Source organism: Acanthamoeba castellanii, assembly GCF_000313135.1.
Source record: "Acanthamoeba castellanii str. Neff unplaced genomic scaffold scf7180000084740, whole genome shotgun sequence".
NCBI classification, from domain to species: Eukaryota; Discosea; order Longamoebia; family Acanthamoebidae; genus Acanthamoeba; species Acanthamoeba castellanii.
The window spans coordinates 254,240-264,029 of record NW_004457372.1 but is presented as its reverse complement, the minus strand read 5'-3'; the positions used below and the strand labels follow the sequence as shown (position 1 = coordinate 264,029).

At 59.3% G+C, this 9,790-nt stretch overlaps 5 protein-coding genes across 5 annotated transcripts in view; 4 read left to right on the top strand and 1 right to left on the bottom strand.

Moving 5' to 3' along the window:
• ACA1_392160 (carrier superfamily protein) overlaps positions 1-285 on the top strand; it is a gene marked incomplete at both ends in the record, with an annotated part of 1,230 nt that extends 945 nt beyond the window's left edge. Inside the window, one exon of the mRNA XM_004336769.1 lies at positions 57-285. Within this exon, the coding sequence (XP_004336817.1) occupies positions 57-285 (229 nt within the window). The remainder of the gene's footprint in view (positions 1-56) is intronic.
• A 584-nt stretch (positions 286-869) lies between these two features.
• Positions 870-3,481, top strand: ACA1_392150 (ATPase, AAA domain containing protein; the record flags this gene model as incomplete). Its single annotated transcript, XM_004336768.1, has 12 exons — positions 870-979; positions 1,080-1,222; positions 1,282-1,374; positions 1,484-1,603; positions 1,738-1,891; positions 1,957-2,003; positions 2,083-2,184; positions 2,266-2,311; positions 2,397-2,491; positions 2,584-2,694; positions 2,796-2,965; positions 3,197-3,481. The coding sequence occupies 12 exons, from the start codon at positions 870-872 to the stop codon at positions 3,479-3,481; spliced, it is 1,476 nt and encodes a 491-aa protein (XP_004336816.1).
• A 143-nt stretch (positions 3,482-3,624) lies between these two features.
• ACA1_392140 (GATA zinc finger domain containing protein) lies at positions 3,625-4,752 on the bottom strand (the record flags this gene model as incomplete). The annotated part of the gene is made up of 3 exons (XM_004336767.1): positions 3,625-3,910; positions 3,994-4,442; positions 4,552-4,752. 3 exons carry the CDS (start codon positions 4,750-4,752, stop codon positions 3,625-3,627), a joined length of 936 nt encoding a protein of 311 aa, XP_004336815.1.
• Positions 4,753-6,110: 1,358 nt separating this feature from the next.
• ACA1_392130 (uncharacterized protein) lies at positions 6,111-9,198 on the top strand (the record flags this gene model as incomplete). Its single annotated transcript, XM_004336766.1, has 6 exons — positions 6,111-6,228; positions 6,531-6,909; positions 7,068-7,191; positions 7,312-8,344; positions 8,444-8,697; positions 8,776-9,198. The coding sequence occupies 6 exons, from the start codon at positions 6,111-6,113 to the stop codon at positions 9,196-9,198; spliced, it is 2,331 nt and encodes a 776-aa protein (XP_004336814.1).
• Positions 9,199-9,484: 286 nt separating this feature from the next.
• ACA1_392020 (uncharacterized protein) overlaps positions 9,485-9,790 on the top strand; it is a gene marked incomplete at both ends in the record, with an annotated part of 895 nt that continues 589 nt past the window's right edge. Inside the window, one exon of the mRNA XM_004336765.1 lies at positions 9,485-9,635. Within this exon, the coding sequence (XP_004336813.1) occupies positions 9,485-9,635 (151 nt within the window). The remainder of the gene's footprint in view (positions 9,636-9,790) is intronic.

Sequence of the window (9,790 nt, the reverse complement as noted above, 5' to 3'; positions counted from 1 at the left end):
CCACCACCACCACCACCACCACCACCACCACCACCACCACCGGTGCAGGTGCGAAGGCGAATGCAAATAGACGGACTGATGCTGGAGCAGACCTACTCGTACAAGTACCTGTCGACGTGGCACGGCCTCCAGACCATTGCCCAGAAGGAGGGCTGGAGGACGCTGTTTCGCGGTCTGCACATAAACTACATCAAGGTGGTGCCCCTCGTGAGCGTTTCCTTCACCATCAACGACCTCATGCGACGGTGGATGGGCCTCAAGACCGAAGGCGGCGTCGAACGGTGATACACCGGCCGTATATGTGGGAAGATGTTTACATATATATTCTTACAACGTGGATTGTGTACTGCTCATGTTACGGATGTGGATGCGTCGCATCATCTCCCGAGCAGTGTCGGGCTCGCCGTTTTGCTATCATCGCTTCTTCCGCGTCTGGCGCACGGGTGCGAAGAGGCAGTTGCCCACGTTGGTGGTGGTTGCGTTGCCGACACCGATGCTGCCCTCGCTAGCTGCCGCCCGCCAATTCCGTGCCCATCATTGCCACACGCCGAAGGAGCAGCCCGACACGACGAACGAGGCGCACAGGAAGCCCTGGCCGGTGGGAAGGGTCTTGAGCGTAGGAGGCATCGCACTGTGTGTTCCCTCTGGTGCAGTGTCGAGGAGGCATGTCTTCGTGAGTTTGTAGTGACGATCGAGAGTGTGTCGAGGTTGGCTGCAGTGCCAAAAATACTGCAAGATCGTGGTTGGTTGGCGAACTATGATTTTCATTGGATAACAAAAATAGCTCTCTGCTGATGTCATGCCGACGTGGCATCAGCAGAAGCCACCGAACTTGCGCTCGAAAAAGACCGTACGCAAAAGCAGTCGAGATGGCAGCCACCTTCTTCCCTCAGGGGATAGCCCATCTCAATGCCGCTGTTGCCCAAGATAAGGCACAAAATTACAAGGAGGCCTTGAAGCTCTACGTTCGATCCCTTGAGTTCTTCATGGCAGGCCTAAATTGTATTTCCCCCCCCCCAAACATCCCACAAGCCCGTCTTCAATTTAATCTTACATCACTTCATTCGTACAATAGACAGCAAGAACGAGAAGACCAATGCCATCATTCGCACCAAAGCGAAGGAGTACATGGCCCGTGCTGAGAGGATCAGGGCTGCCCTCGACTCCGCCGCTGCGTCCGAGGCCTCGAAGCATAAGGCCGCCCCTCCTACCCAGACGCAGCGTACGTAGCCCTCTGCCCAATAATCTCCATCATCCCCCTCGTGCTCACCTTGCGCGTAGCATCGGCTGCGGCCGAGCCTGCGGCAGCAAGTGGGGCCACGGGCCGACTGGCTGGAAGGCAAGCCGACGAAGCTCTACGTTCTGCCCTGGGAGGTACTTTCTACAACTCACCACCCATGGGCAGGCTGTGCTGTGCTGTGTGGTGGTTGCTGACTCGTGGCCTTACGCCACCTTCTCGATGATGGTGGTGATGGCGACACAGACACGCTGCTGCTCGAGAAGCCCAACCTCGCGTGGGACGACGTGGCCGGGTTGGACCAGGCGCGCAAGACCCTCGAAGAGGCCGTCCTCCTGCCCCAAAAGTTCCCCCAGATGTTCGTCGGTACTTGCTCCCCCCCCCAAGCTCTTCTTCCTCTTCTCCCTCTCTCTCGTGCGCCGTTCGTTGTACACAACCCCCTCGAAGCTGACACGCAACTCGTTTTGGGGGGGGGGGGTTACTCGCGGTTGGTCTGGCAGGGAAGAGGAAGGCGTGGAAGGGGATTCTCCTGTACGGCCCGCCCGGTACGGGGAAGAGCTACCTGGCCAAGGTCATCGCCTCCGTGAGCAACGCCTCCTTCTTCTCCGTCTCCTCGGCCGACCTGGTCTCGAAGTACTTTGGCCAAAGTGAGAAGTACGCACATCCTTCTTGCAACTGCCACTGCCATCGTCTCCAACTGGTGTCATCCTGTGTGACAGGCTGGTGCGCGAGTTGTTCGTGATGGCGATGGAAAAGAAGCCGGCCAGTATGTTGCCCCCATCATCCAATGCTATGGTCATAAGGGCAAGGAAGAACTGACTCGGTGGTGGTTGGATGGGGAACAGTCATTTTCATCGACGAGATCGACGCCATCTGTGGTAAGCGGTCGGAGGGGCAGCAGGACTCCACCCTGCGCATGCAGACCGAGTTCCTGACCTGCATGACCGGTACGTGCGCCGCAGTGGTCCCCCATCTTCTTCTGCTATCTGCTCAGCCGCTCGCTCACCCTCCCCCTCCCCCGATTCCAGACATCGCCGAGGCCGAAGGGGTGCTCGTCATGGCCGCGACCAACAGGTTCTTGACCCATGATTGGTCTTATTACTGTGATCGCGCATCACGACCACTAACGGCCTTGCGTTGTGTCCAACGCGTACTGCAGGCCGTTCGATCTGGACCCCGCGGTACGGCGTCGGTTCGAGAAGAGGATCTACATCCCGCTCCCCAACGAACAGGCCCGTGCCCAGCTCTTCAAGAGTACGTCACGCCACATGCACCAGTCTGGACCTGCTCCCTTGCGTCATTACCGCTAACGGTCGCGTGGTTGGGATTCCGCAGTCCACTCCAAGAGGACGGCGTGCACCTGAGCGAACAGGAATTCCAGAGGCTGGCCCATCGCACGGACGGATTTTCGGGATCTGACATCCAGAACACCTGCCGCGATGCCTTGATGCAGCCTGGTACGGTCGCGTCCCCCCCCCACGCGCGAACTGTTTCCCTGCGGCGGCACGGGCGCACTGTGGACCGGCTCTCGCTCACCAGCAACACACACATACACCAGTGCGTGAGTGCCTGCGTGCGCAGTACTGGAGACCTGTGGAGGTTGAGGACGCGCAGGGCCGGGTGAGCCTCCGCTATGTGCCCTGCGCCGATCCCGATGTCGAGGGAGCCGAGCGCCTAGACATGATGCAACTATCGCCTGAGAGCCTCGTCGTGCCCGACGTCGGCCTGGTACGTTGCCTCCTCCCTCTGGTCTCTCTCTCCCCCCGCGCAACAAGCAGCTCTCCACACGAGACCCTTCCTTTTGTTGGCGTTGTTGAAGGGCGGAGGCCCACGACAACGCCGACGCGTGGTGATCGCTGAGCCGGGATGATGTGCTTCCGAAGCTGGCTGCCGTTGTCTCAGATCCTAAGCACAACTAATTTCTTCTTCTTTTTCTGTGGTAACGATGTGCGGTGGCAGGCGTACTTTGAGCAAACGCTGGCCACCATCAAGCCCTCGGTGGGCCGCGAGGACCTGAAGATGTACGAGGACTACACCCGCATGTTCGGCATGGAAGGCACCACGGCGGGCCTCGAAGAAGAGGAGGAAGACGACGACGAGGTGATCATTGTCTCGGCGCCCGGGAAGGGCAAGGAGAAGCTGGTCGAGATGGAAGTCGACGCGCCGCCGGCCAGCTCCACCAAGAGACGCCGCACTGGTGGCGCTCGCTCGGCCGCGCCGCGTAGGCCCGTTGTCGCCGTGTAGAGAGCTCTTCTACACGCCTTTTCTCGTCACGCTACACGACAATGAAGAAGACGACGAAGATAGTGGTGCCTAAAACGAGCAGTTGCATGAACAGCAGCGTTGCGTGGATGTCTTGTGTACGCGGCCGTACGAAAGGTGTGGTTTTAGTTGAGTAGGTTGTACAGGTTGGAACGCTTCTCCTGCTGCTGGTGGTGATGGAGGTTGGGTGAGGGCGAAGAGTCGTCGAGCATGGGCGAGTGCTGCAGCAGCTGGTGGTGGTGGCCAAAGGGCAGGGGCGAGCTGACGGGCGACAAGCCGTGGTCGCTATCATGGCCGCACAGCGGACTGTCCAGGACGCTGTTCCTGCGGGTCACGTTGGGGCTAAGGGCGGGCACGCCGACTTGCCGCTTCATCCGCCTCGTGTAGCGCATCCCGCACGCGTTGCAAAGGCTGCAGTACAACGAAGTGCGAATATGAGCAAGGTGTGCTTGGGGGGGGGGGCAGGGGGTAGAGGCGAAGAAGAAGAGACGTACGTGCTCATGCCCTCTGGACCGGAGCGCCACTGGTTGGTCTTGGTACGGCCACAGTCGCGGCACCTCTTGATCGGCTCGTCGTCGCTGGTGTTGGGGCTGGGGCTCGAGGTTGCGAGCGCCGCTTCTTCCTTCCTCTTCTTCTTGGTCGTGGGGGACGAAGTCGACGTGGAAGATGATGTCGAGGGCTCGGGCTTGCGCTTGCTCGACGTCCTGACGTCGACCGCTACATGAGGCGGCGACGAAGGAGGGCTGCTGGCTCTGAGCGTCGAAGTAGGAGCAGTCAAAGGCTGCACCGCCGAGGTCGAGACGGGGGGCAACTCGATGAGCGACACGTGCTGGGCGATGGCATAGCCCAGGCTCTGGAGGAGCACGTAGTCGAGCCCGCCCAGGACTCCCTCCTTGGCCGCCTTCTCGCTTACCGTACAGACCTGGCGCGCCATGTTGGCGATCTTGAGAGAAGAACGTAGCGGCGGCGTTAGAGAGTTGATGTACACACCCAGGAGACCGGTCATGACACAGCAGAAGGCAAAACAAACAACGTTGTGGTGGCGAACGTACGGTGGTGAAGATGGCTGCCTTGCCGGCTGAGGCCATGGCAGCAGGTGGGACCTGCTGGTGAAGGCCCGACAAGAAGGAAGAAGATGGCTGCGGCGGAGAGTTGTTGTTGTTGTGGAGATGCGCCGGCGTCGAAGTGGGTCGGAGGTGGAGCTGGTGAAGCTGGGGCTGGAGAGGAAGGCCGGAGTGCGGGTGGTGGTGCATATAAAGTGGACGACTCAGCCCAGACGTGGGTGGTTTACTAGATGACCTCGAAAAAGTCGTTGTGTGTAGCAATAGACGGGTGGTCGACGGTTGGAATGGATCGCGAGTGGCTGGTGATGGTGGAGAGTTGACCGGGTTGTTGAAGGTGGTCTGGCCTTGTGGATCGGACTTGAGAAGACGATGGAACTATGAATAAGGTGAGCGGAAGTAAAGAATGAAGGACCGGAAGAAGCGGAGGTAGTAGTAGATGTTGTGGATGTTGCTGGAGGGAAGGTAGTAGGAGTTTGGCCTTTCGATGTGGGGTGCTAAGGACGGGAGCGAGATGTACTCGCCGCAGAAGGGGAGGTGATGTGCTTGCTCGTGAAGGGAGGGTGAATGAGAATGAGCGATGTCGGACAACGGCTACATATACTGATGTTGGCATCAGCATCGCCGGCAGAACAAGCTGCACGTTCGGACCGAACCAGGGTGGCAACCAATGGCAGAGCGCGCTACCTGGACTGCGTGCTCGGCGTGCCGGCGTGGCCTTGCATCAGCACCAGCAACGCCCTGTTCTGTGCTCGGCGTGTCACGCCACGTGCAGTGCGCACTTTCCTAAGAGCGCGCTTTGCCTTGCAGCGGACCTTGTGTCGACCCGTGTCGGAGCACAACCACTTCCAAATGTCACTCGTCTTGGTTGTGACAAGCCAGCTCAAGCACACCTCGCAACAAGACCGCCGTTTGGTCTTGCCCGGTGTCCCGGTAGCGCTACGGATGGTCCGTCGGGAGAACGGCTTTCATTTATGGGCTACAGTGGAGCCAATGAGGTGAGCAGAAAAAAACCGGACACACAGGGATTGGCGGTATTACTTGAGTGAAAAGGCCAAGCAGTACCAAACGTGCACGAAAAACAATGGAGTTGCAGTTGCTTTGCCTGCGAGTTCTCCCGTGCATCAACCCGGGCATCATTCCACGCATTCCAACACAGGAATGTGTGCTACGTTCAGATAGAGCGAAATTTTTAATCATTTGTATGAAGCGGTGTCCGTGTGCCCACCCCGAGCGATCTGGCCGTGACGGGTGTAAACTCCACATCAATTAAGATAACATTGCCTGGTCGACGTAAAAGCCGCACAACGCCGTTTGCCGCAGCCACACGACAGGCTGTTGATTCACGCCACGCGAGGCGCCGAGTTGCCGAACGAAGAAGTTGGACGGACGTCATACCATCGATTGAAGTCACAAAAGGAGAAGAGGAAGAGAGAGAGATTCTTAGGATCACGAATCATTTTCGGAACACCTGATTACGCAAGGAATCGGGTAAAACAGGAAAGGGGCAGAAGAAGTAAGTCATCCCTCACATACAGATAAGAGGAGGGATGCACCCTCACGCGGTACATGCCCATCCCCACCAAGTTGGGGTGGGCAACCTCGCATTGGACGACGACCTCTACTTCAATCAGGAGTACTTTGACCCTGGGACAAATAATCAAGCCGGTACGCGTTCGTTTTCGCCCTGCACGCATTCATTCAACCATTCTATCCTTCGTCGCAGACCCTCGCAGCCCTTCCATTCAAATCCCCCCCTCTCCCAAATCTCCTTCACTTTTTTTGTATCCGAAGAACGAAAAAGAGCGAACGCGAAAAACGTGGAATCAATCCCACAAGAGAGAAGTCACGAGGAGTGCTCGCAAAGGGGGGAGGGCTGCTTTAGGCGGGCTCCACATCAACGACTAATCTCTCTCTCTCTCTCTCCATTGATGAAACGTTCGTTTTGTGGCATCTTCTCTTCCACTCAGATCTGTATGGGCAAATGGACCTACCCGGGTTCTCGCCACGACTGGCGCGACTGTCCGGCGGCAGCAGCGGGTTCTCGCTCTCGGGCGGCATGAGCGGCTTTCTGGGCTCGGGCGGCAGCAACGAGCTCTGGTCCCTCGGCTCTGGCGCAGCACAGCAGCAGCAGCAACAGCAACAACAGTACAACGTCGGCGCGGGAATGGGCAACGGCAGCGGCGGCATGATGATGGGCGGCTACCCCGGCCACATGCAACCGTCGATGCCCTCGCAGGTCGGCACCCAGGGCACCGTGGTGATGGGCCATCAGGTCCCTCCGCCACTGGTGCACCACAACGTGACCTCGACCCCATCGCCCGGGACCGACGGCGAGCATCGCGACAGGTGCGCGCGCCGTGCTTCGTTCTTTTTCTTCGTTCTTTTTCCTTTTGTTGTTGAACCGTCGTCGAGTTTTTTTCTCCTCTTCTTTCTTTTTGGCGGGCCGAGCGACTGACGCTTTTTTCGTTTTTTTTTTTTTTCCGTTTTGTGTTCCCATCGAGCAGTGACCCGGGTCCGTGCTGTTCGGGTCCGGTGATGGTGTCGCTCTACCACCGCACGCGCACGGCCAAGGGCTGGTCGCTCATCAGCGCCAACGACGAAGTGCGCGTCACCAAGGACCGCGGCAAGGTACCCACCACGCATCTCATCACCTTATCAGCCCCATTCACCTGAGCAGTACTGACGCGCGACTTCAAATCAAACCAAACCAAACCAACAAAAAACGAAACGGAAAACAAAAACGAACAGGTCATCAAGCTGAGGGCCGAGTGCAAGTGCGCGTTCGCCAAGGAGGACATCGAGGTGGATCTGATCGATCTGAAGGCCGTGCGCGCCGACAACACCAAGGACGGCATCCAAGTGGTGTCCATGTCCATGCCCCAGCAGGTCACCCTGCCCAACGGCGAGCAGGTCACCGGCATCGACATCGAGGTCAAGCTATCCAAGATCTGCAAGCTGCTGCAGTTCCGGGTGGCGATCAACAGCGGCAACTACTGCGCCTGCGTGGGCACGTCGGTCGAGTTCACCACTCACAACAGCGGCACCAAGCCCGTCACCGCGTCCAAGTCCTCGCCCACCTCCTCCTCGCAGCGCGTGCCCACCGCGCCCGGCCAGTCGCCCGCCGGCGCCGCCTCGTCGTCGTCGTCGTCGACCCCGCCACGGCCCCAGTTCGTGCCCGGCGCCCGGGCCTTCCCGGCCACGCCGCCTCCGCCGCCGCCCAAGCAGCAGCTCCACCACTCGCAGCAGGGCTTCCAGCCCGAGCCCCGGCCGGTCCCCCAGGCGCCGTCGTCCCAGCAGCACCACCAGCAGCACCCGTATCAGCAGATGCAGCAGAAGCCGCAGCAGCAGCAGCAGCAGCAGCAGTACCACCAGCAGCCGCCGATCGGCGCGAGCGGGCTCACGCACTCGTCGTCGCCGTCGAGCTACAGCAGCCCGATGTCGGACTACATGCAAATGACGGACATGTCGGGGGCCAAGAAGCGGAAGATCGAGGAGTCGGCCGTGGTGCCGCCGGAGCTGATGAACGCCGTGGCGAGCCGCGGCCGGGGCGAGACGGTGGTGGTCAACGGCGGGCTGGACGTCGAGGGCATCGTGCGGGCTGACGCCTTCCTGCAGTACTCGGACGTGCGGCTCAAGACCGAGATCGAGGACATCGTCGACGCGCTCGACATCATCGCCCAGATCGACGGCCACCGGTACCGCTGGAAGGCCGACAACCCCAAGTTCCCCGAGCGCGGCGGCGAGATGGCGATCGGCCTCATCGCTCAGGAGGTCCAAAAAGGTACGCGCGCGTGCGCCGCACACACTCAAGGCGCCATGGACCGCACACACTCAAGGCGCCATGGACCGCACACGCTGACGACACGTGTCGTGTGCACAGTGTTACCCGAGGCGGTGGTGGTGGACGAGGAGGGCTATCTGTCGGTGGCCTACGCCGAGCTCATCCCGGTGCTGATCGCGGCGTTCAAGCAGCACCTCGAGAGCTACCAGAACAACAAGGAGGAGTTCAAGAAGGAGTTCGAGGCCATCCGCGGCGAGCTCAGGGACAAGAGCAACCGCCTGAGCACCAAGGAAGAGCTCAACATACTCACCCGGCAGATGAACTGTCTCATCACCACTGTAAATAACCACAAGGTACGTGTCGTGTGTTGTATGTGCGTGTGCGTTTTTGAGTGGGTCACTGACTGTGCGATCTCTGCGACTTCTCCACAGAACAATCAGGACATAGAGAAGGGCGAACCGCACGTGCGGGCCGAGGCGGAAAGAAAGAAGAAGCGACGGAGGAGGCTCCTGATTGGCGGCGCGATCCTGCTCGGCCTCCTGCTGCTCGTGGTGGTGGTCATCTGCATCGTCGTGCCGGTGGCCGTCCTCGCCGGCGGCTCGTCATCATCGAGCTCCAACGGCAACGCCAATGGAAACAAGAATGGCAACAGCGCGGCTCGATCACTACGGGCCTATTCAGACCAGGGCGGGACCGGCTGGAGCGAGGCCGTCACGCAGCACGACCGAGGGGAGAGAGGCGGAGGGATCGGCACCACCGCAGCATCGGCTTCGACAACAGCACCAACAGCAGGGTCGACGGCCAGTGAGCGGCGGAGTAAAGAGCCGGCGGTGCGGTGGACGGCGGGCAGATGACCTGAGCGAAGAGAGACACCCTACAGACACACACTCCTGACTACCCTCCAAACAGAGAGAGCGGGCGTGCCGCCTCTTATTCGTTCGGCCGCTGAGAGGCAACGGACGTGACGAACGCCAGCAAAACAGTAAATATATATTTCCTTCTTTCCTCTTGAAAATTCACTATTTCCAAGAAAAGAAACAATAATTGTCGACACAAAAAAGGCGCCAAAATTTGAGTACTCAGCAGTCAAAAAGTCGTGTAGCGCAGATCGGATCACAGGTGCAAGAGGTGGTGCAGAGCATGGGTTCGCGAGGAGAGGAGATTCTGGCCCGCGTACAGCTGCGCATCTCCGCACTTGAGGATGAGCTGCAAAATGAGCTCGAAAAGCACAACCGCGCTGCGGTAGCGCACATCCAGCATCAAATTCAAGACTTGCAGGCCAAGTACAGCGGTACCACTCTCCTCCTCCCGTCTGGCTGGCGGCGTGTTCTTGGAGCTGATCTAGAATCTCCACGTCCAGACTACGTGATGAAAATTCACATCCTCGGCCAGATCCCCGATGACTACCGAGAAGAAGATTACACGAATCCTCCCCAACCGACCAAC